This window comes from Pelophylax lessonae (assembly GCF_965119305.1).
Source record: "Pelophylax lessonae genome assembly, chromosome: 1".
In the NCBI taxonomy this organism is placed as follows: domain Eukaryota; kingdom Metazoa; phylum Chordata; class Amphibia; order Anura; family Ranidae; genus Pelophylax; species Pelophylax lessonae.
Genome location: NC_138768.1, coordinates 408,080,759 through 408,106,977, shown reverse-complemented (window position 1 = coordinate 408,106,977; position 26,219 = coordinate 408,080,759). Strand labels below are relative to the sequence as shown.

Genomic DNA, 26,219 nt, shown 5'->3' with positions numbered 1-26,219 from the left:
TGCGACAGAGCCTGATTGTCTTCTTTTAATTCAGCAAGTGCGTGTATTAACGCAGTTACTTGCTGTTTTAATTGTGTCATCTGAGTGGTTATTTCTGCTGAATCCATTTGTGGTTCGTTCAATCTGTAAAGCTCCTGCGTTTTACGTATGATGTGGATTTTCAGCTGCAGAAATATTCCACTTCAATAGTCATATAGAGAAACGCTGAGACACCAATCCCAACTCTCAATGACTCATCATGTGTGGATGATCTCAATTCAGCAAGTAAATACACACACTCAATAAAATGTTTCCTAGAGTGACTTATGTATATAGTAACACAGTGATGATAGGCTGAAGAGACAGGTTGGGTAGAGATGGTAGATGACAGACACTTGAAAGGAAATGTTCTTGAAAGTAAGATAGTAGCAGATGGGATGCAGATAGGTTTAGCAATCATGTATGGTAGCAGATGACAGAGTAGCAGGTGGACATACAAGAGAGATCAACCCAGTGCAAGAACAGGTGGTAGTAGGCTCAAGAGCTAGCAATCTTAGATAATGCAGATGTAGTAATAGTCCTTAGTATGCAGAGCTAGATAGTGTAAGCTTTAGTATAAAGGTTATAGAGGTTTCCCCTGTGGGGTACTTATCACTAATAGCAATGTAGCAGAGGAGAGGTTCGGCAAGAGCGGATGATCCGGTAGCGGGATACAGGGATCAGCGCAGCGTGGTTCCGACAGCGAGGTATGCTTGCAAGCATGAGAGCTTCAAGACAGGTTAGCATCAAGGCACAAAGCAGTTTGAACGAACACATGTGAGTGAGAGCCGGCGATCTAAATAGCCATCCAGTCCGGCGCTCAGTGATGACAGCATCAGTCTTAAAGGTGTATGCGCACCTTACCAAAAGAGAATGGTGGGGCGCATACACTTATGAAAGAGTAATTAGGGTACCCAAAGGTACCAGAACATTACACTGTGACACTCATATATTTAACTCAGGTGCTTTCCATTTCTTCTGATCATCCTTGAGATGGTTCTACACCTTCATTTGAGTCCAGCTGTGTTTGATTATACTGATTGGACTTGATTAGGAAAGCCACACACCTGTCTATATAAGACCTTCCAGATCACAATGCATGTCAGAGCAAATGAGAATCATGAGGTCAAAGGAACTGCCTGAAGAGCTCAGATACAGAATTGTGGCAAGGCACAGATCTGGCCAAGGTTACAAAAAGATTTCTGCTGCACTTAAGGTTCCTAAGAGCACAGTGGCCTCCATAATCCTCAAATGGAAGACGTTTGGGACGACCAGAACTCTTCCTAGAGCTGGCCGTCCGGCCATACTGAGCTATCGGGGGAGAAGAGCCTTGGTGAGAGAGGTAAAGAAGAACCCAAAGATCACTGTGGCTGAGCTCCAGAGATGCAGTCAAGAGATGGGAGAAGGTTGTAGAAAGTCAACCATCACTGCAGCCCTCCACCAATCGGGGCTTTATGGCAGAGTGGCCCGACGGAAGCCTCTCCTCAGTGTAAGACACATGAAAGCCCGCATGGAGTTTGCTAAAAAAAACACCTGAAGGACTCCAAGATGGTGAGAAATAAGATTCTCTGGTCTGATGAGACCAAAATAGAACTTTTTGGCCTTAATTCTAAGCGGTATGTGTGGAGAAAACCAGGCACTGCTCATCACCTGTCCAATACAGTCCCAACAGTGAAGCATGGTGGTGGCAGCATCATGCTGTGGGGGTGTTTTTCAGCTGCAGGGACAGGACGACTTTGCAATCGAGGGAAAGATGAATGCGGCCAAGTACAGGGACATCCTGGACAAAAACCTTCTCCAGAGTGCTCTGGACCTCAGCCTGGGCCGAAGGTTTACCTTCCAACAAGACAATGACCCTAAGCACACAGCTAAAATAACGAAGGAGTGTCTTCAGAACAACTCCGTGACTGTTCTTGAATGGCCCAGCCAGAGCCCTGACTTAAACCCAATTGAGCATCTCTGGAGAGACCTAAAAATGGCTGTCCACCAACGTTTACCATCCAACCTGACAGAACTGGAGAGGATCTGCAAGGAGGAATGGCAGAGGATCCCCAAATCCAGGTGTGAAAGACTTGTTGCATCTTTCCCAAAAAGACTCCTGGCTGTATTAGATCAAAAGGGGGCTTCTACTAAATACTGAGCAAAGGGTCTGAATACTTAGGACCATGTGATATTTCAGTTTTTCTTTTTTAATAAATGCAACAATGTCAACAATTCTGTGTTTTTCTGTCAGTATGGGGTGCTATGTGTACATTCATGAGGAAGAAGAATGAACTTAAATGATTTTAGCAAATGGCTGCAATATAACAAAGAGTGAAAAATTTAAGGGGGTCTGAATACTTTCCATACCCACTATATATATATATATATATATATATATATATATATATATATATATATATATATATATATATATATATATATACTGTATATACACATACACACAGTATCTCACAAAAGTGTGTACACCCCTCACATTTTTGTAAATATTTAATTATATCTTGTGACATACCTGGTTCTAAAGACAGCACCCATCAGCTACTGAATATGAGGTTTTGTTGGACCAACTCTTTTAACTTCCGCTTTGTGATGTGTTCAATGCATTTTTTTTTCCTCTGCTAACAATACACTTGGTTTCTTTTACATTCATGCATTCCAAAGGAAACAGAAATTTAAAAGAATGTTAGATTCCTATTATTTACAGGAGCTGGATGAAGAAGAGGTATTATGTGTGCTCTATTTGTGTATTTTTAGCTTGTCCTTAGCCTTTCTAGTAAATGCCTGGGTCATTATTTGTGCAATTCCATAAAACAATGCATTTCTTTATTAAAATATTTTTTTATTTAATAAAAAATGATTGGATGTATTATGACATAACTAGGAAGGTTTAGAGAAGCAAATGATCTCACATTTCAGGGCATACAGCTTACAGCAGACCTTTACTCTCGCAATCAGCATTAATCATTTTTAATACTTATGGTACTATCCTTAATAAATATTAGACAAAAAAGTCATGCTAATCTAAATATAAACCATCAAATTGTGAAATACCACAAAATAAAACAAATTATAATAAAGACAATAAAAGTCAATGTGGTGATCTTTATGGAGTGATGAACTATATAAGAGTAATGATGTCTTTATGACATCCCATATAATGGTGATCAGTTCTGGAAAACTGTGGTAAAAGTAAATCCGGGTGAATTCTATGTATATACAGTAGATCCAGAAAGGAGATGCTTTAAAAAAGTTCAGTCACCAAAGACAAAAGAATCCTGCTGTTACACCCACCACCTAGTAATGGGGATGCTTACCAGATATAGTGGGCCATCTATTTCTAGAATGGTCAAACACGCTTGCAAACAGACCTCTGCAGGTCTTCAATCAAACATTAAACCACGATGGAAATTCATATGTCAATAGTGTGTCAATATGTCAATAGTGGGCATGCCCAGAAGCTGTGGAGGAATGCGGCGCCGCGCCGGAAGTGACGAGAGGGGCCGGTGCAGGCGCATTCTGGGACAAGAAGACGCGGAAGAAGACACAGAAGAGGAACGCGCCGGCTTCAGCTGCCCACAAGAGAGATGGAAACGCTGTGGAAGAAATGTTATAAGTAAGTATTTCTTCTAAAAGGTAAGTGCGAACCGGGACAGATCAGAGGCTAGCCATTGTGGAATGTGCTAGCCCTGACTGTCCCGGGGGTATGTTTATTAAAAAATTACATTTGTGCCCGGAACTCCGCTTTAAGCAGACAAAAAATGATAGGATCAACATCAAAGATGGCTCTGACAGAACACATCAGGTGAATGAGTAAAGTACAACTTTACCAACAATTAGGTCACAATAATTGTAAAAGACGTGAACAAGAAGGTGGCCTAAATATGATGCTTAGGTCCTATCTAGACACTGACCATTGGAATAAATAAATGCAAAGTCTGCCAACAGGGGGCCATTAACCTAGCATTTGGGGGCTTGACTATCAAATGAAGGTATTTGTAATCCAAGGAAGGAGAAGCTTCACAATGTATTCTAGGGGGACTTAAAGCGGAGTTCCACCCTAAAATTGAAGTTCCGTCCATCTTCTTACTCCGGGTCACCTGAAAAACAAATGGATAATCGCAATTTTTTTATTTTTTTTTACTTACCTTGTTTTAGAAGATAAAATACTTACATTACTTCCTCTTCCTCCCCTTGACGGCCACGGCGGGTCGTCACTTCCTTACTTGCAATGATTCCTGGGAGCTGAACGTCATCGCTCCCAGGAATCAATGCGTCTGCACCGGCCCCGACGTCAGTTCCGGTACAGGCGCCATCATACCTTGCTATAAACAGCTTCTGGGCATGCCCAGAAGCTGTGCAGAGATGACGCTGCAGCCCCGGAAGTGACGGCGGGGCCGGAGCAGTGCATCGTGGGACGAAGAGGACGCAGAAGAGGATCGCGCTGGCTTCAAGCTGCCCACACCTGAGATGGCAGCACTGGACAATACATTTTCAAGGTATTTCTTCTTGCAGGTAAGTGCAACCTGGGACAGTTCAGAGGCTATCCATTGTGGAATGCACTAGCCCTGACTGTCCCAGGGGTATTTTTATGTATTTTTTTTGGTTTTAGGTGGAACTCCGCTTTAGAGATGAATGGAGTAGGAGGACCCATGTTAAACAGAAATCCAGTTGCAGCAGCAAGGTACTGCCAGAAATCAGCTGGTTTAGTATACAAAAAGGTGGCCAAAGGTCTCTCAATACTCAGGTGCCCATTGAATGTCTTACTGACAGCAGTCCATAGTCCAATTGCTTCAGCAGAGTGGATGATGGATGCAACACAGGCTGAAAGATCCCTTAAACTGGCTGGCTGCAGAAAAGGTGCCTCAGCACATTGAGCTTTCCCCTTTCCAGCCTACACTTTCCTTTAAGGTCACCCTATGGGTCTAAGTCTCTACACCACACCCTATGCTTCTTTCTTGGGCTCACTTTGCTTTCCCTCCTTTTGTTTTGTGGGTGGGACTAAGTCTTTAAATCTCACTGCCCTCTCCAGCAGGTCTGTTCATTATCACCAGATATCTGCAATTTGGCTGCAATACCTGGCCGGCGCAGCTCCCATTGTCAAAAAGGACCGTTGGCACATATTCCTGTAGCTCATTTACAGTGAGATCTTTTTCTTTCTTTAGAAATATAAAGTGAACATAAGCACATGAGTCAGCATTGGTAAAGTAGCATTTAAACATGATTTGAGGCCTTGCACTCTGTGATTTTTCTTTGCTTGCTATATTTAAAAATGATAATAGTTTTACAATAGTACTAGAATATTAGTATAACTCTTTCAAAATATATCTTAATCCCATTTTCAATCTAGAAAGCCATGCATGAATTCAATAAGGAATGGAAGCTTTCAGGTATACAGCGGATCTTCTACAATAATCTTGTTGGAGAATGGGGAGGATTTGGCTCAGAAGAAGGGAAATTCATTTGGCCTACAAGTTTAACAAATACTTTAGATGGTGATCTGGCCATTAAAGATACAGGCAACCACCAAATACAGATCTTCTCTCTAGAAGGACACCACAAGCAAACCTTTTCATATGGGTCTGAAAATACCAAATGTCTTGGAAATGTGGCATGCACAAACGAAGGTCTTCTTCTTGTATCAAATGGATCTAAGGGTATTAAAGTATTTACTAAGGAAGGGGAAATGATACATCTTTTGAAGTCATCTAAAGCAGATTGGAAACATTCTTATGGGCTGGCTGTAATGAGTTCCAACAGTATTGCAGTGACTGACTGGACAGATGGGGGCAAAGTACACATTGTTAATGTGGACTGGAGAATGAACGCTGTCTTGAAGACAAATGTTGTTGATGGACTTCAAAGACCAGAATATATTGCGGTTACTAAGGTATGTAAAATAAGACCGGTTTTAGTGAAAATCAAAATTAGCAGAATACAAAGTTACAAATAACTAATAGTAAATATAATATTGTTGCCGGCTCAACAAATTTATGTGCAAGCGCTATAAACCAAAGCATAGTTCAAGGACCTGTCCAAGCCTTCACCTGGAATAGACCTTCAGTTTTAAAGTTACATTGATAAGTTCAGCTTGGTGGCAACTTACTCTCCAGGTCCAAATATATCTTTAGTTCCTGAATTCATTATTTGCATGAATGTCAGGCATAAACATGAATGGCTTTTAAGAAGTAACAGGTTGTTGGCTTCAAGGAGTCTCCAAGGGCTAGCCAAGTGTGGGCTAGGCCAGTCAGGACATAGGTAAATTCACAGCTGAGGTCTAATAAATGTTAAGGGGAGCAATACTTGTAACAAAAATGTGGATTGATTTGGTTCTGAAACTTCATGACCTGCTGCTATTTGCACATCACACTAACACCATTTAAAAAGAATTTAATTGAATTTATTGTAATAAAGATTTTAAAAAATGCCAGTTTCAGAAAGTAAAGGAATACTAAAGGCTATGTTTTTTTTCCTGAAATAAAAATAGGTTTATACCTACCTGCTCTGTGAAAGGATATTGCACAGAGTGGCCCCTTACTTCCTCTTCTGGAGTCACCCGACCGTGCTGTCCACTCCTAGTCTCCTGCGTGTGCCTCCATAGCAGGCCGTGTGTTATGGGGGAACATGTGCAAGTGCGCTCCCAAGCCGGGCTGTGTGCACCCATAGACACACACACACACACACACACAGGTTCCGCAACAACCACTGCTCCCTGCTCATAAGATTTGACTGACAGTAGCGGTAGCTGGATTTGTGTCCTGTGAGATTAGGAAGAGAGGAGAGCGGGGCTGCAGATGAGCACAGCACTGGATCAAGAGAGGACTTAAAGTATATCTAAAGGCAAAACGTTTTTTCTTTTAGTTTTGGATAGAGTAGAGATGAATTAGAACACCTGCCAGTTTTTATCGCTGTCTGTGCCCCACGTTAGGTAGATTCACCCTCTCTATTTGTCCTTTTTACCATTATCATTAAAAGTGAAAGTAAAAGAAAATCACACATTTTGGGTTGTGCCCAGAAAAATAATAGCAGGGGAAATCTTCCAATGGGGACACTGGTTCTGATGAACTGGGGGTCCCCAACAGCATCCCTTAATTTGCAGGAATTTCTTCTAACTTCCTGTTTTGGCTATGGAACAGGAAGTGAAGAGAAATCTCCCTAATGAGACAAAGATGGCAAAAATAAACCTTACAGGGGTTATAACCCTCCATTACTCTATCCAAAATGAAAAAAAAAAGTTTTGCCTATAGTTCTACATTTAAGAAGAGAGGACAGGCGCCACTCAGGGAGACAATCAAGGTTTATTGCACAATAGTTATTACACACTTACATTGAGGCAAGGTGAAGGCTTCTCCTACTAGCTCCTATACCCTTTCTTTGGCATGGCGCTTCCTCCTTTCAGCTGAACCAGCAGCCGGGAGATGACGCAACCTCAGGGGAGTCCAATGGGGGAGCAGGATCAAGCCAGGGACAGCGATGATCTGAGGAAGGAGCGTTGTACGCATGCTCTGAAACGCGTTACATCATCATTAGTCGACAAGCGGCTCATCGCCATCCCTGGCTTGATCCTGCTCCCCCATTGGACTCCCCTGAGGTTGTGTCATCTCCCAGCTGCTGGTTCAGCCAAAAGGAGGAAGCGCCATGCCAAAGAAAGGGTATAGGAGCTAGTAGGAGAAGCCTTCACCTTGCCTCAATGTAAGTGTGTAATAACTATTGTGCAATAAACCTTGATTGTCTTACTGAGTGGCGCCTGTCCTCTCTTCTTTTATGTGTCAGCGGGATTTTTGGCTTCTGCCCGCCTACAGCGCTGCCCTCGGAGTCTACATTGGAACTTTGCACCATCTGGATTGTTTTCTCCCCATCCCATCTCTTCCTCACCTATACCCCAGTGCGGGTCCCACTTGTCAGCACAAGCTCCCAACACAACCCCCTTTTTTTGTTCCTATAGTTCTACATTTAGTAAGCGTTTAGTAAGGGAGGTGGGGGGGGGGTGAGGAACAGGTAGTGGAAGGTTTTTACATCAATGCAGAGAATGTATTAAAGGTAAAAAAAAAACGTTTGACTTTGGAACCACTTTAAAAAGGGTAATTAAACTGTGCAGAGAAAATAGGGGATCTAACGCACTCACATACATGCACAGTCAAACCAGAACTATCTAAAAAAAAAAAATAAAGTAGTAGTAAGACTTAACATTTTTTAACCTTAATGCATTCACAGCAATAAGGTAAAAAAACACAGCGGTACATGTGTTACCCCCCTATCCTCCAAAAACACCCACCTGCTATGTTGTCACCGCTGCTGGCTCTGAGATTGATCTGCACTGTTTCCCGAACTTCCTTCCTATATAGGATACACTGAGGGCAGCGGAAAAATAAATTCCATCGACTGTCAGTAATATTTCTGGAAGGAGGGAGCCAGGATGTTTTATGCCAGGCACTAAAGGCCTAATTCACTAAGAATAAGGAGAAGAAATAGTTCTTTTACATTTAATCATTCCCAATTAAAACAACTGAGACCTCAACCAGGTGAACATGTGAACGGAAAAGTAGGAGTACAAATAGGCGAATATATTTTAATGAATTCCAAATCGGCATAGTCACGGTTCTTTAACTGGCAATTGTCAAGAATTTCCTATATGAAACTGTATTTAGCTATGATCATGTGCGCACATGTATGCCAATAAATATGGGGTGTGCTCTACCTCATGTGTGGCTATTTATTTATATTACAATTATTGTGCATAGTTTGTTTTCTTTTGCTAACGAATACTGTTCTGAAGGATTATTACAGAGTAATTCTGCTATTCCATGAGGTTACACGTATTTATCATTTATAGTTTCATATCTGTTATGTTTTTTTTTTTTTTCATGTTACATTTATTTTTTAGGAGACTAAAAAAGTTCTAATTATTTATGTTCATTCTTTATTTATAGTAAACTATTATGTATAGCTAATTTTTACTTGGTACATTGGCTTAGTGGTCTGCGCTCATGAGCAAAAAGCTCTTAGGTCATGAGTTCAAATCCCAACCATGCTAACACCTTGTGTGTTCATGAGTGTTTTATTTCCACACAATAATGTTTTTGCTAAATAACAAACAATTGCATGCAATTGAACATGCAAATTATGGAAACAACCATTCTGATATGGCAGTGGCAGTGGCAATTAGGTGTTCGCCTATTTTCAGCATACTCTGCTGTTTAGAATTTAAGCAGGTGATACCATACTTGGGATTTGAACCCATGGTCTGGATTTTTCTAGGTAGGAGTGCTACCCACTAAGCCATTAAAATGAGCACAATTAAGTTTATAATATACAGTAGTACTATGAATAACGAATGAACATAGATCAAGAGAATCTATATTCCCCAATACAAATGCAAGATCATTGCTAAATCGTCAAACATTAGTAGATGTGATTGTTTTGCTACTTTTGCTGATATTTATATTGTTATCATTGATGTAAGAGTTATATATCTACTCTGTATATGTCAATTTTTTTTTTTATGTCTAATTCGTATTTTATAAAAATCTTGAGTACTATTTATATAGGTTCATTCTGTAATCATGGTACTTCTTTATATTCTTAGCATATTAGTACTCAGCACAGTAGCCTAATCGTTAGTACTCTTAGCTAGCAGCAGTTAGGTCACGAGTTTAAATCCCACCATGCTATCACCTCCCTAGAATTGCTATGACAAATTCATATGTGCTTTGAAGAACGCATAAGTGCCATCAGCAAGAGATAAATTGTATCACGCTGATAGCAAATATGATCTTGCCTACTCACATACCCATTCGCCATTGAAACCGAAGGGAAGTGATAGGTAGCATAGGTGAGATTTGAACCCACGACCTGACTGTTGCTAGATCAGCGCACTAACCATTAAGCCTATTTATTGATCAGATTTAAACCCAGAATATATCATAGTACCATGATAAAAGCATAAACATGTATAACTAGAAGTCAACATTCGAATAAAATTCTATTTAGACATTAACAATTATTTATCATAGAATAGAGACCTAAGAGCCTGGTTTGAATTGGAGGGACCCCCCACGCTGATTTTTTTCCAGATTAAATTTGTGTTGTTACACCCACTTGTCACAGGCAGCACAACTCCACTCCACTCCACAAAAATACATAGAGTTGCCTGGACACAATTAAGAGCTACCCCTAACTTTCTAAAAGTTACTGAAGTGGATTTGTATTTTTAAAGTGTTGTTGCAAAGCAAGCAAGGATTAGAAGTAGTTAGAAACTAGTTACGTTTAGGAGGCTAAAGGTGGCCATACACTATACCCAGGGTCCTCAATAGGCGGCCTCCGGACCCAGATGCGCTTCAATCTCGACCGCAGCGCTACCACCGGATTATTTTCAAATTCGTACGCCAGCCGCTGTGAGCGGCATGATGTCATATCTGGCGGGCGGCGGCTGCGTGGAGGCGGATCTCCTCTTCTGAGCCCACTCCTAACTGCATGACGGGCCACGGCATCGATCTCTCCCTTCCCTCCCACACAGACTGAGATGCCAGCAGGTCAGTCGGGTGTCAGTGACACACAAGTGAGCGGAGCCTGCCCTGAGCTTCCCTGTTCAGCCAGGTAAGAGTAAATTGGCTTGAGGGGGGGGGGGGAACCTCGCACTCCTGTATTGCCTTTGGGGGGGAGTCAGCATTGTATTATGGCCCCTAATACAATGCTGATCCGCCCCCCTCCCCCTAATACAATGCTGTGCCCCCTGGCCCCCTCCCCCTAATACAATGCTGATCCCCCCTAAATTTAGGGGGACGAGGGCAAACAGCATTGTATTAGGGGGAGGGGGGGCGGATCAGCATTGTATTAGGTGGAGGGGGCCGGGGAGGTCAACATTTTATTAGGGGTAGGGAACAACATTGTATTAGTGGGAGGGGGGGATCAGCACTGTATTAGAGGGAGGGGGCCAGGGGGAACAGCATTGTATTAGGGGGAGGGGGTCGGGGGGGAACAGCATTGTATTAATGGGAGGTGGGAGGGGGCTGGGGGGAACAGCATTGTATTAGAGGGAGGGGGTCAGCATTGTATTAGGGGGAGGGATCAGCATTGTATTGGGGCCCCACTAAGGTCTACCTCCATATCCTTTTTTTGTGTATAGTAGTTCAAATGTTTTGGGGAATGCCTTTTTTTGTTGTTGGCGTTCTATATTTGGAATTTGACGGTCACTTTTCCGGACCTCGGACTGAATGGAAAATTGGTAAGTGGACCTTTCAAGCTTATATTTGAGTACCCCTGCACTATACAATCTCTGTAGAATCTCCTTTAGATTTACCCAAACTATATAATGGGAGGACACACCAGCTCTCCAATCAGTCTGTATCCAATCAAACAGGCTCTAAAGCCCCGTACACACGTACCGAATGTCGGCCGAATGATCGGCCGTCTTTTGTCCGGTGCTGTCCTGTCGGTTGAAAAGTGCTAAAGACTGCACACGAATTTTGTCGGCCAACAACAGCCGACTGCAGAAGTGATGCCATGTGATGGTTAACTTTCCGTGTATTTTTTCTTCTCTGAGCATGCCCAGTCTTGCTCATCTGCTGTTAGTTGGCCGAATTCTGTACGGACTGGCGAACAATCGGCCGTTCTGGTGACGGCCAACAAAAATTTCATAGCCTGCACACCCGATTCTGTTTGGCCGAAAAGTCGCAGTCGGTTGTCGGAAGCATCATACTAACAAGCCGACAATCGGCCGATCGTTCGGCGGCCGAATATTTGCGGCCGAATATTTACGGCCAACAATCGCTACGTGTGTACGGGCCTTTAAACTACATAATTGATGGCAGATCTAAAGGAGGTTGTACAATCAAATTGTATAGTGTATGATGAGCTTAACAGAACCCAGGACACGCTTCTCCTGTTTTCAATACTACAGCCCTATCCATATAGGCAGTTATCTGATCTCTCCAAATGAGCAGATCTATGCAAGATGAATTTAAGACAAAACAAAAATGTCTGTATTTAATGAGACCAGTGATCACTGATTAATTGTATTAGAAAAGCATGCACCTAGTTGGGATCTGCTGGAAGGAGGAAACACAGCCACAGGTGTGTGCTAATGAGGTCCGCTGCTGAATTATTTCCTGTGTCTTATGGTGGCCATACACTATACAAAAAATCTGCGGAAATTCGGTCATTTGGACAGTTCGTTTGCTTTTTTGGCCAGGTAATTGGCACAAATCGGTAATCAGTTGTGACATTTTTGAGCCAAAGAAACGAAGGACAAGTTTGGAAATTTTCTGCCGAATGAACGATAAATTGAAAGGTTAATGTGTTTCTCATCCAAACTGCACTAGGTATATGTGAAAAAAATAACAAAAAAAGGATTCATTTATGTCCTTTGAACGATTTATCAGTCATTACATCATGGCACGATCGTCTGCTCTCACGATCAATTAGCTACTGTGCTGCCACATGCATGGAGCCTCTATCTCTGTGGTGTAAAAAAAAAAAAACATAAGTCCCTGGGGTGCAAAAAGATAATCAATGCAGATGTACCCTGGAAGTCCTGAGTGCCATTGACCAACCTGTTTCTGTGATATGCAATCATGGTTCAAGGCTGTTATGGCTGATTACTAATTTTGGGGCTTTTTGCTTGGTAGGAGGCTGTAATTGGTGCTGTTGTGCAATTCTCAAGGCTGCTATTTGTCCTTCCCTGTGGAACACATATGGTAAGATGATTTGCAATGGTAGTGGAACTCTCCTACACCTTGGGCTCCTTTCACACTATCCGTCCCTCGGACGGATTCTGTTTTTCCCAGCGGGGGATCGAGCCGCCGATCCCCCGCTGAGCAGGAGGATGACAGCTGTGTCTCCGCGCTGTGTGCAGAGACACAGCTGTCAGTTCTCCATGCATCTCTATGGGGGAAATCGGATGGGAACGGACCGTCGATCTGTTCTCATCCGATCCAATCTGCTGGACGGATGTAAAATAGGGTTTCCATCCGTCCAGATTTGACGGATCGGATCTGGTGTCAGCGGACATGTCTCCGCTGACATCCGATGCCCCATAGGAATGCATGGGGGGACCGTTCAGATCCGCCAAAAAAACGGACAGGCGGATCTGAACGGTCTGCCTGTGTGAAAGGGGCCTTAAGTCCGTTTTTCATCCATCCATTGACAGATGAAAAACGGACATCAATGTATCTCTATGTAAAAACAGATGACAACAGATGATCAGATGTTTTTTTGAACGGATGAATGCCCTATTTTTCATCCGTCAAAAAAACAGATTGGACGAAAAACGGATGACAACGGATGACAACGGATGAAAAACGGATGACAACGAATGAAAAACAGATAAAAACTGATGAAAAACGGATGAAAAATGGATGAAAGATGGATGAAAAATGGATGGAAAACTGATACATTTGACGTAACTGAACTGATGAACTGAACGGACTGTATGTGTGAAAGGGGCCAAATACTGCAATTCTTTAGGCATTTACCTATAGGTGGTGGAATTACATAAGGCAGGAGTTCTGTTTCATGATTTAATCGGTGATATTTGGTGTTTATTGGTGTGTAAGTGTAGAATAGTTGTGTTACCCTCTGAATTTTGGTAATGACATTTTGATTTGGATTAATGATGTTGGCACACATATTACATTTTTGTGGTGAAAATGATGATCATTTAGAAATACTAAACAACACACAAAATTTTTTTGTGTGTAGCTACAGATGACGCACAAGGGGAGGGCGAAACGTGTCTAGAGGCAGAGCGTACAATGTCACATTCGGCCGGTGCAACGCACGCTGCAGGAACAGTAGCCACCGGGTCGCATAACGCTGTTTACTAGATTCTTAATTGTAAGTGGATTTTGTATATTTCAATAAAGATTATATACTTCACCATGGCAAGCTCTATTTTCACGTGTCACTGAGGAGGATTACCGCCAGCATTACCCATTAGCAGCCTTCCGCACACCTACACAGAAACAGCGTTTTGGGACACAGACTCTGGATCAAAGGATATCCCAAAGAGGGCACAGCAGCCCTGCACAGTCTTGTAGTGTCCCACAGGCTTGGATTTCACACGGTTCCGTTGAGTATGGAAGCAGAGGGGAAGCACGAGCACTTTCTGATTGAAGCACAGAAGCACTTTTTGGCATAGTTTGCACTTATGAGCAGCACATATTGAACTTTTTTGAGGACATTAATTCATTCTTTGGAGGACTTGTATGCACTATATTGGGCACGGATTGCAGTGAGCACTTTATAGCTATTCATTTGATGATTTATAATTGATTTATTGTAAAAGGGGTTTTATTTAGCAGCGCTGACGTTCAAACACCCTCAATGTTACAGGCAGCATAACGTTCTCCATGGCTTCTCCAGACCCTTTCACGTCTGTCACATGTGCTAAGGGCGAACCTGCTCTAATCTGTGAAAAGCACAGGATGCCAGTGGTCTACCTGCCAATTCTGGTGTTTAATGGCAAATGCCAATCGAGCTCCACAGTGCCAGGCAGTGAGCACAGGGCCCACTAGAGGATGTCGGGCCCTCAGGCCACCCTCATGAAGTCTGTTTCTGATTGTTTGGTCAGAGACATTCACACCTGCGGCCTGCTGGAGGTCATTTTGTAGGGCTCTGGCAGTGCTCATCCTGTTTCTCCTTGCACAAAGGAGTAGACACTGGTCCTGCTGATGGGTTAAGGACCTTCTACAGCTCTGTCCAGCTCTCCTAGAGTAACTGCCTGTCTCCTGAAATCTCCTCCATACTCTTGAGACTGTGCTGGGAGACACAGCAAACCTACTGGCCATGGCATTTATCGATGTGCCATCCTGGAGGAGTTGGACTGCTTGTGCAACCTCTATAGGGTCCAGGTTTCGCCTCATGCTATCAGTAGTGACACTGACCCTAGCCAAATGCAAAACAAATGAAAAACAGTCAGAAAAGATAAGTAGGGAAAAAATGTCAGTGGCCTTCACCTGTAGAACCACTCCCTTCTTTGGAGGTTGTCTCATTGTTGTCCATCTAGTGCACCAGTTAATTTCATTAACATCAAAGCAGTTGAAACTGATTAACAACCCCCTCTGCTACTTAACTGACCAGATCAATATCCCAGAAGTTTAATTGATTCTGCACTCTGATTAAAAAGTGTTCTTTTAATTTTTTTGAGCAGTGTAAATCTATCTATCTATCTATCTATCTATCTATCTATCTATCTATCTATCTATCTATCTATCTATCTATCTATCTATCTCCAAATTAACCACTTTAATACCGGAAGATTTTGCTGCTTAATGACCAGGCCATGTTTTGCAATTCTGCACTGCGTGATTTCAATGGACAATTGCGCGGTTGTGCGACTCTGTACCCAAACAAAATTAACGTCCTTTTTTTCCCCACAAATAGAGCTTTCTTTTGGTGGTATTTGATCACCTCTGCGATTTTTATTTTTTGTGCTATAAACAAAAAAAGAGCGACAATTTTGAAAAAAAAAAAACAATATTTTTCACATTCTGCTATATAACATTCCCAAAAACAAAAAATGTAAAAATCAATATACTTAACATTTTAGGCCAATTTGTTTTCTGCTACATAATTTTGGTAAAAAAAAAAAATCGCAATAAGCGTATTTTGATCGGTTTGCACAAATGTTATTGCGTTTACTAACTACAGGAAAGATTTATGTCATTTTTTATTGTTTTTTTTTTTTTACTAGTAATGGTGGCGATCTGCGATTTTTTGCGGGACTGCGACATTGCGGTGGACAGATCGGACCCTTGACTGACATTTTTTTTGTGGCAGTAACAGTTATACAATGAGAATCAATGGTTGACACTTGCATTTATGTATAAATAGTAGATAGTTTGCTAGCTCTCACAAATTCACGCTTAGGCATTCACACATTTCGGAATTCACTATAGCAGGGGGCTAAAATGAAATGAGAGTAGGTTTGTGACTAGTTTTCTAGTCTGGGCATGCTCAGTTGTGTCAGTACAGAGTTCTAAAAACAGAGTGAATTTATCACTTCTCAGACTTTCAAGCATATTTCTGCTTTCACAACAATATTTCAATAAATTTAAAAGCAGATCATCTCCAAACAATATACCACATGTTTAGGAACCATTTAACCACTTGCCGACTGCCGTCAGTAGATTTACTGCGGCAGTCAGCCCCTCACAGGCAAAGTGACGTAAATTAACGTCACTAGCCTGTGAGGCTCTTGGGAGCGAGCGCGTGCCACCGCCGGCGCGCTCCCGCGCGGTCACGGACCCCCCGCGCGTGTGACCGGCGGACCCGATGTCCGCCGGTCACTCGGCGATCGGCGGGGGAGAGGGAGAAAGGCAGGCAGCTTGTGTAAACAAGCTGCCTGTCAGTTCTCCCTGTGTAGAAACACTGATCATACGGTTCTATGTAGAACCGTTGATCAGTGTAACTACAGCTCAATAGACAGCCAATCACAGTTAGAATCACGCCCCTAGGGACACACACCACCCCTCCCTCTCAAATAAAGGTAACCCCTTCACTGCCAGTGTATTTTTACAGTAACAGTGCATATATATAGCACTGATTACTGTAGAAATGTCACTGGTAACCCCAAAAGTGTCAAAAATGTCAGTCAAGGGTCCGATCTGTCCGCCCCAATGTCGTAGTACTGCAAAAAAAAATTGCAGATCGCCGCCATTACGCGTTAAAAAAAAAACAACAAAAATGACAAAAATCTTTTCCTTTGTTAGTAAACTTTTGCGCAAACCAATCAAAATACGCTTTTTGCGATTTTTTTTTTACCAAACATATGTAGCAGAAAACAAATTGGCCGAAAATGTTAAAAAATTTTGATTTTTACTTTTTTTTTTTGGGGAATTTCATATAAAAAAATGTGAAAAATATTGTTATTTTTGCAAAATTGTCGCTCTTTTTTTGTTTATAGCGCGTGATCAAAAAATCGCACAGGTGATCAAATACCACTAAAAGAAAGCTCTGTTTGTGGGAAAAAAAGGACGTCAAATTCGTTTAGATACAGTGTCGCACGACCGCGCAATTGTCCGTTAAAGTCACGCAGTGCCGAATCGCAAAATACCCCCTGGTCTTTTAGCAGCCAAATCCTCCGGGGCTTAAGTGGTTAATCTGAGATTAAGCTCTAAACATTATTTCCATGTGCAATTCACCTGCTTCTAGCAGGACTACTGATTTAGATGATCACTGATTTATGTGACCTATAGTGAATTTGATTTGGTGAGTAAATATTCACTGCGTGCTATAGTGAATACCGTTTCTGACTATTTTTAGTCGTTTGTGACCATTTGTTCACCGATTTGCTAACTAGGTGCTATAGTGAATTAGGCCCTATGTGTCAATGGATGCACACAGCCCTATCCAGTAAAGCACACCCACAGGTGTCTCTTTATTATGCCCTGTACACACTATCAGATTATCTGAAGACTTTTGTCTTTAGATTTACCTTTTCTATGTAGTGCAAGGGCCTGCCGGATTGCATACAAATTGAAAGTGTTTAGGTTTGACCTCATATTATATGGTTTTGGTAAGTCTGCAGACAAAAGTCTTCAGATAATCTGATAGTGTGTACAGGGCATTACCTGACAAGGTAAAAGAGACACCCACAAACAAGAAAGGGGGCAAACAGCTTTGGGACCCTTTGGACAGTTTCAAAGGAAGCAATTTCAACATCAAAGATAGGTGATAACAGGCATATCTGGACCTCCACTCACTCTCTTTTACAGTTGCTCAGCACAGGACTATACTGAACTAATGTAACTACAAGTAAATAAATGCCATACCTAGAATTCTTCTTTTAAAGAAGGGTTTAATTTAATTTAACATTTAAATCTTCGACTTTGATTAGTGAAACTTTCTAATGGTTGCTGTATGCAATGGTACATGCAGTCCTTTCTTGGACAGACCAAACCACATGGCTGCTCATTCCTCCTTGTCCGGCTATATTTTCTTTTGCTGTATGTGGATTCTCAACTCTGGGTCCTTTCCCTGTTCTTGTTGTTTTGTGGAGTGCAGCTGAACTGGGACCAAGGTACCCAGTGACAATTTCAGTGACCCTTCGAAAATTTGAATCCAGCATCCCCATTTGTTCTTGTGTTCAAATTTTAGATGGAGGTCAGACTGGCTTTTTTTCATTATATTTTTACATTTATTTATTATGTAAGGTTTCAGAGAAAAAGATTGGACAGATAAGATTGCTTTGCATTTAGAATGCAATTATTTCAAATGCGCAGACTGTATAGAACTACACTGCAGCTAAGATCCTTGATCACACGGGCAACCCTAACAGAAGTCTTGGGGAAATCCAAGCCATTGTGGACCAGACAAGCCTTACAGCAGTTGGGTAACATAATCTCATATGAGCTTTACTGGGTGCTTTCATACTAATATGTGGTTACCACTTGGAATTTTCTGTTGTTATTGACATTGCCAGCTTTGAGTTGCTAGACAGAACGCTTGTCAAAACATGTTTTGATAACTTGTTAGTCTATGCAGCATTTTTGTGTAACTGATAAATGTTCTTATTTTATACAATGAGTAGTTGGGATGGGCTGCACAAGTTTTTCCTGGCAAGGTGTTTTAATGCCTTATGTGGATATGTTTTCTGATTACCACCAACTGTCAAAAGTACTGCACAGTCATTTGAAAAAGTGTTTTGGATTTCAAGAAATTCTGAAACTGATGTTTGTGATTAACCACTTAAGCCCCGGAAGATTTTACCCCCTTCCTGACCAGGGGTTTTTTTGCGATTTTTTACTGCGTGACTTTAACAGACAATTGCGCAGTCGTGCGACGCTGTACCTAAACAAATTTGACGTCCTTTTTTTCCCACAAACAGAGCTTTCTTTTGGTGGTATTTGATCACCTGTGCGATTTTTTGTGATCATGCGCTATAAACAAAAAAAGAGCGCCAATTTAGCAAAAATAACAATATTTTTCCCCTTTTTCTTATATGAAATTCCCCCCCCCCCAAAAAAAATGTAAAAATCAAAATTATTTAACATTTTCGGCCAATTTGTTTTATGCTACATATGTTTGGTAAAAAAAATCGCAAAAAGCGTATTTTGATTGGTTTGCGCAAAAGTTATCGCGTTTACTAACAAAGGGAAAGATTTTTGTCATTTTTGTTGTTTTTTATTTTTTAACGAGTAATGGCGGCGATCTGCGATTTTTTTTGCGGTACTGCGACATTGCGGCAGACAGATCGGACCCTTGACTGACATTTTTGACACTTTTGGGGTTACCAGTGACATTACTGCAGTAATCAGTGCTATACATATGCACTGTTACTGTAAAAATGACACTGGCAGGGAAGGGGTTAACTGTATTGGAGAGGGAGGGGTTAAGTGTGTCCTAGGGGTGTGTTTCTAACTGTGATGGGACATGGCTACTAGCGTAAAAACAGAGATCAACGGTCCTACATAGTAGAACCGTCTGATCTCCATTTTTACACAAGGGGAGAATGACAGGCGGCTTGTTTACATTAGCCGCCTGCCTTTCTCCCTTCCCGGCGAACGATGGCGAGTGACCGGTGGACATCGGGTCCGCCGGTCACATGCACTGACTTGTTAGGGAACGAGCCGGGGCGGGCGCGCGCCTCAGCGGGCACGCGCTCGCCCGCTATTGGCTCACAAGCCAGTGTCAGGCTAGTGACGTACCGTTACGTCACTTTGCCTGGCCAGGGCTGACCGCCGCAGTATATGTACTTGCGGCGGTCGGCAACCGGTTAAAGCCCAATTTCAACTTCAGTAACAAATACACATTTAATTGCCCAACTGTTTTTAGGATAAAAAAGTAGTAGCTGGAATATTCCCCTTTTCTGTGGTGCTGTTCGCTACAGACTTTCCGCTTTGTCATCCCTTATTAGTCCTCCTCTGGGTTGAATGAGCGCCATTCAACACACTTCTTGTGACCCAAGGGTCTCAATGACCCAGCCCTTGAGGGTGTGTCATTAATTGGCCCTCAATGCGAAGAAATGTCACCAGCACACCAAGGATTCCTCAAAGGTGTCCAAATCTTTATTACCTGTTCACATGGTCATGGTTACCTGGTCATACATACAATGGCAATGTTTCGGAGCCACGCTGGGCCCTCTCATCAGGCAAGTGATGAAGCTGCCCTGGACTCACAGGAGAGAGCTTCAGATAATGGTGTCATATCATTCTGTGCCATTCTCTGCCGTATTAGGAACTAGCCTTCTGGCAGAGGAAGAAGAGCTGTGATGTCACTTGACACATGTCACAAGAGCGAAGATCCTTGAAAAATAGGTATGTATTTGGGGGGGTCTAAAGGGTCAGGGAATTATAAAAGATGGAATTGAACTTTAAAACCTATGTCTCCTGGGTAATCCCAACAATTCACTGGTGACAAGATCACTAACAGACCATGGATCTCTTGTTTAGTAGGTACTCCCTGGCTAGCTGGACCAGGTAGATATCAGTCCCTAAGCAGTGTTATGAGCAAGCAAGGCATGGATTATATTAGGGTAATTGTAAGACTCTTCTCTGTGATTCTACTGCTGACAATGTGCCATTAGCTGCAGAATTGCCATGTGACATTGGCCTAACGCCTAAGGCAGTGGTCAGCAACCTGTAGATCAAGGGCAGGTGACTGGTAGATCAGGGATTGGGCTTCCCATTCCAGAGCATCAAACAGAGTGCAATGCAGACTGACTACTTGTAAAGTTGGAGTTGTAGTAGGGAGCAAGGACCGAATATGCCAATACCTCCTCTGTAGTGCAGGCTCCTGTCCCACCTGGAGTGATACCAACTGCACTCTACCTCTTATCCCAGCTAGCGGTCTCCAGACTGGTACCAGCAACAGGAAAGAAGAGTTCTTCAGGTCAGTGTGAAGCAATACACCGGGCATAATAGTATAGGACTGCTTTCACACTGATGTGCTGTGGCTTACCCACACCGCAGGTGCAGTGCAGTGTATCTGCAGCTTTTCTGCACTTAGCCATAGACTTCTATTATATCCTGTGGATTAAGTGCACTTTCTGAATGCAGAAGTTTTGTTGTGCTTTAAGAAAGTGCACTACATCTGCAGGATATAACAGAAGTCTATGGCAAAGCGCAGCTAGTCCAGATAGGTTACAGATGCTCTGCACTGCACCCTTGATGCAGGAAAACGACAGCACATCAGTGTGAAAGCAGCCTTTTGGGGGGCTTAAAACAGTAAGGATTAATTTATATTTGCAGTTTGGGGGGTGGTAAAACCTCATAGTTATGACATGTTTCTATCACCCACGCCCCACCCGCCACCCCTTTAGCTGCAGTGACCAGGGGTGTACACATGCCGGATGTCCCCAGTGCTCCCCCAGGCAAGTGATAAACTCAGCTGCCTCTCTGGCTCTGATAGACAGTGGCGGCAGATGGAGTTCAGGCACAGCAGCAGCTTGGACTCGGAGTCCCGGTTCTGCAGGCTCCGCTCAGCACCGAGGTTAAGGCGGAGGAAGAGAAGGCTGCTGATGACGAGGGGGCCGGGCTCTCTTTAGCAGGCGCTACACAGAAATGGCTGGAGCGACTGCCTTCTCCCTGCTCTCTACCTCCTCCACGGTCTGGGCCTCAGTTCCTGCACCACTACTCCCGTCCTGTCCACTGCCATTGATGCCATTGTGGTTACTGCTCGCGTGACCTTCCATCTCTCCTCCACCGCCTCCTTTGCTGTTTCATTCTGGGACACTTCATTGTCCCAAAATGAAGGTGCCCAGGACCCTGGACAGACCTGCAAAATAGGGGACTGTCCCGGGCAATCCAGGACACAAGGCCACCCTACATACACCTGTGGGATACCTCTGGAAGCTGAAAATTACTGTAGTAGACACCGCAATTTTCAGTGATCTCCACTAGCTTCCGTTCCCATGCTAAGTGACTGCCCTGCTGCAATTGTGAACATTTAAAAATATTCATACCTGGAATTCAGATAATGTAGGTGTATATTCACAAAAAAACAAAAAACATTTATTTTAAAATAAGTGTGGTGTAATTACTTGAATTTGACCCATCAGTCCCTTGCAATCCTATGTACAGTAGCAATTAGACTGGGAGATAGATGGCAGAACTAGAAGTCAATCAGATATGCTTCATGCACATGTGCTGACGACAAGAAAAATGCTGGCAGAAGGAGAGATCATGTGAAAGGTGAACTGCTGATGCTCCCTCACTGTCTGGGGACAGACTGGAGGCAGGAAGGTGACCCAACTGTATTGTAGTGGAGAAAAGTTTGATCAGGTAAAACCGCTCTCATATATACATTTCAGCATTTTGCCTGGAGTTTAGGTTTAAGGTAAACACCTAAAAATTTAAATAGAAATTCTTTTGACTTATTGGTAAGTAACCTCACTATGCTTTTTACAAGATAAATAATTGAAGCATCATGAAAAATAGGAGACATCACAGAATAAAATATGAAACTTTGTATGCGCATTAACACGAACGGTAAAAAATTTAGATCAGTTTGCATCATTTTTTTTTAATTTGTTTCTTTCTTTTGAGTGTAGCTTCCATCCTTCCTCCCAGCTTTTTCTGAGTGAATTCTTACAAGGAGTCAGATGAAAAGAAGGAGTATTAAACATGATAAACCATACACAAAATCTTATATATTCCCATTAAAACTCTTATTGGTAAAACTAGAAAAAAGCACAATTTCTTTAATAATAAAATAAATACTCGTGTTATAGTGAATTTAAAGTGTTAATCACTTGTAAACATGATATGCAAAATATATAAAAAATGCGCTAGCATCAAATAAACATATGAAATATACAAAAAAAGTCCAAATAAACTGATGTAATCAATATAAAGTGCTCTGGTGCTCAAATCTTCTTAAAAGTGCTGAAGAGCTCCACATACATTCATTCCGTGATTTTTCACACTTCATTGGAGCACAAGAGCACTTTATATTGGTGAGATCAGTTTATTTGGACTTTTATTGTATATTTCATATGTTTATTTGACGCTAGCGCTGTTTTTTATATTTTCACAATTTTCTTTTTTTACTTTTTTGCCTTCAAAATAAATAAAGAAATAAACAACTCTCAGAAGACAATACTACCAAAAGACAGACTTGTTTGTACCTCTAGACTGTTTTATGTATTGTTATTTATTATCATTATTTATATACGCCTTTTTTCCTTTTTGCTATAGCAAATTTCTATTTGTAAAACCTATTAAAAAAATAAGTCAAAGGGGGTGATTTACTAAAATTGGAGAGTGCAAAATCTGGTGCGAAACCAATCAGCTTCCAGGTTTTGTAGCAAAGCTTATGTAGCACCCTACAAGGTAGGTGCTAGGTAAAGTATAGGGAGCCTTGGCTGCCTAACAGCAGGGCCATGATTTTCAGCTGGGCTGTCATGTTTCCCAGGTGTGGCTGTTGAGGGGAGTCTCCCCACTGTGCTCTATGAGAGGGTTCTCATTGGGCAGTGGAGGAAACCCAGCCAATGGCACACCCAGGTCTGTATCTACCCCAGAAAGGTAGATTCTGCCACACAGCATACTGGGAGTGGGTATAAGTTTGAGGGTAGCACATGACGTAGCTTCTTTGGCGGGAAGCAGAGTCCCAGGTGGGAGAGTACGGCTGTCTCTCCTCCTGTCAGAGGAATCAGGTGTCCCAGGCGGCTTGCCTGAGGGGACAGAAGGCTGAGCTGAGCTGCAGAGAGGATCCGGTGCAGAGGACCAGCGGAGCTGAGAGGGGTCCAGTTTCAGGAAAGCATTCCCAGTTCGTGAGTACTGCAAACTGCCCCCGGGGGGTCTGCCTAGAGAAAAAGGGGACCACTCCGGTGAAGGTCGTGGGGATCCAGAAGGTAGCTAGCCAGTGCAGGAGCAAAAGAAAATGGGGTGCCAGTGTTGACCCTGAAGAGAAGCAGAGAGGGTGTCTAGTGAGAGGACCCTGAAGTGTAGAGGGGGGTGCCTAGTGAGAGGACCCTGAAGTGTAGAGGGGGGTGCCTAGTGAGAGGACCCTGAAGTACAGAGGGGGCGCAAGCGGTTGGGCCCTGAAGTGTTAAAGTGTACAGCATGCAGTGTGCAGTGTACAGTGTTGAGAGTTGCAGAAGCAGTATAGAGAGGCTACCTCAGTCAGCAAGGACTGGAGGGAGCAGTGTTCGGGACTTTTGAGCTAACCAGAGTGTCAGAAGTCAAGTTCAGGTACAGTTCAGCAAGTCAGCGTTTTTCAAGTGCCAGCAAGTGTTGGTCGGCATCCAGCCGGCGTCAAGACAGTGCTGAAAGGCATTTTTCTTTAAAGTGTCCCATTTGTACCTAGTTGAGCCAGAGGAGTATCCCACTCATTCCCTTCTCCCATCCCCTATATCAAATAAACAAAATAAACCAAAGATGCAGGACTGGTCTTTGACCCCAATCTCACACTTGGGTATTCAGCTTAAAGGGGATGCTGGCATTTCCGGTAACAATGGCAGACCCTCATCAGGCCCAATGCCTGGAAATCCTGCTACATCTAATTGAACAAGCTAAAGTTAGAAGCTGATTGGCTACCATGCACAGCTGCACCAAATTTTGCACTCTCTAGTTTTAGTAAATTTTCCATATTCTGACAGCATATATTACTATTTCTGATACATGCCTATTTTAGTAGTCTAAACTTATGGATGTTTACTGCTGCAAGTATACAGTGACAATACATTAAAATTATTTATTGTTGTATCTTGCAGGATGATGACCTACTAGTAACCGAAGGACAACTCTTTGGACAACACTCAGGTGGTTGCCTTAAAGTTATAGATAATGATCGATCTATTAAAAAAACAATAGGACCGAAATATGGACACAATTTCAGTTTTGTAAACCCATCTGGAGTCTGCGTGGATGGAAATGGCAACTTCTTTATAGCAGATAGATGGAAGAACAACATCACCATGTTCAATCCAAACTCAACTCTGATGGCTACAGTTGTGACACATGACCTAGAAGGTCCTAGTGGCATTACTATTGCAAACAAAGACCTTCTAGTTGTGACAGACTGTTACCATCATACTGTAAAACTATACAAATATAAACAGGGTATACTGTTTTAAAAGGAAAAGGAACTATAACAAAATGTGTGTTGCAAGTAGCATTATTCAAGATTATTGTGTAAAACACAACATACAATAAAACCAAAAAAGTCACTGCAAAGTAAACATGAACATTATACTAAAACCAAATGTGCAATATGCAAATGTGCAAAAAAATGTCTGTACTTACCTCTGATATGTTTAAAATTGACCCCAGCAAACTTATCTCCAAGTCTGTTTTTGTTTTTTTTAGCATAGCTTGTCAGTCAATGCTTCTAACCTGTGACCTTTAAAAAGAAACTGACCTGGCAAAAATCATCTAACAGTTCATCTTTGAACAAAACCCAGGCCTATCTCTGGGCATAAAACATCCATTTAGTGTTTTTTTTTTATACCTTGTCTAGCAGTTAGTAATATTACTCACCTATATTCACCATCTGGACAGCCAATAGAATGCATGCATGCCAAGTAAGCATTAACATCCTTTTTTTTTTTGTTTTAAGAAAGTATCCTAGCAATAAAGAATGTCAAACAGATAAGCAATACATTTCACTATACAAAGGGTATTAAAAGGAGCAATACAATGCAGAGAAACAGCTTGAAAAAAGAGGTATGAGACAATGGAAAGAAACTACAGACAATGTAGTATCCAAGTAGCACATTCTAGAATCCATGTAATATATTAAGATGTACAGATGGCAGTGAGAAATATCGTCATTGCTAGAATATTATGAGTACAGTGATATGGAAAAAAGGGATATTCAGCAGCAGCTACGGTGTGTTGTCAGCTAGCTTGTTCATATTCAGTCTTGAACACCAATCTATCCACAGTGTTCAAAAGAGCCATGGAAAACAAAACTAGGGATAGCTTAAATCAGCAGAATGAAGAAAATAGGAACCCAGAAGAAAAGAGTAAAACTATAAAGGACTGTGTTTCCTAATTCTAACATCTACCAGGTGTTCAAAATTATTTAATACCTCCGACATAGTTTGTAATAAATAAGATGTTTCAGGAGTCACGTTGCTGCTTCATAGCATAAAAGTAGGATGAACAGTGGTTATCCACAGCTTTTCCACCTCTGTCCAGCAATTTGTGTAAATTGGACCAGGAGACCAATGCTTTCAAGTCCACTGCCAAGTAATATTTAGTATATGCAATGTAGTTCCAGTAATACAGTGCAACACCCAGAGTGCACCACAAATCCCAGCG

The 26,219-nt window shown here is 42.1% G+C and overlaps 1 protein-coding gene across 1 annotated transcript in view; it reads left to right on the top strand.

Moving 5' to 3' along the window:
* The window catches only part of LOC309544691 (E3 ubiquitin-protein ligase TRIM32-like), a 33,382-nt gene extending 8,096 nt beyond the window's left edge, over positions 1-25,286 (top strand). The window contains exons 2-3 of the mRNA XM_082243603.1: positions 5,366-5,905; positions 24,668-25,286. Coding sequence (XP_082099729.1) covers positions 5,372-5,905; positions 24,668-25,030 — 897 coding nt within the window. The 5' untranslated portion in view covers positions 5,366-5,371 and the 3' untranslated portion in view covers positions 25,031-25,286. The remainder of the gene's footprint in view (positions 1-5,365; positions 5,906-24,667) is intronic.
* Positions 25,287-26,219: the final 933 nt, after the last annotated feature.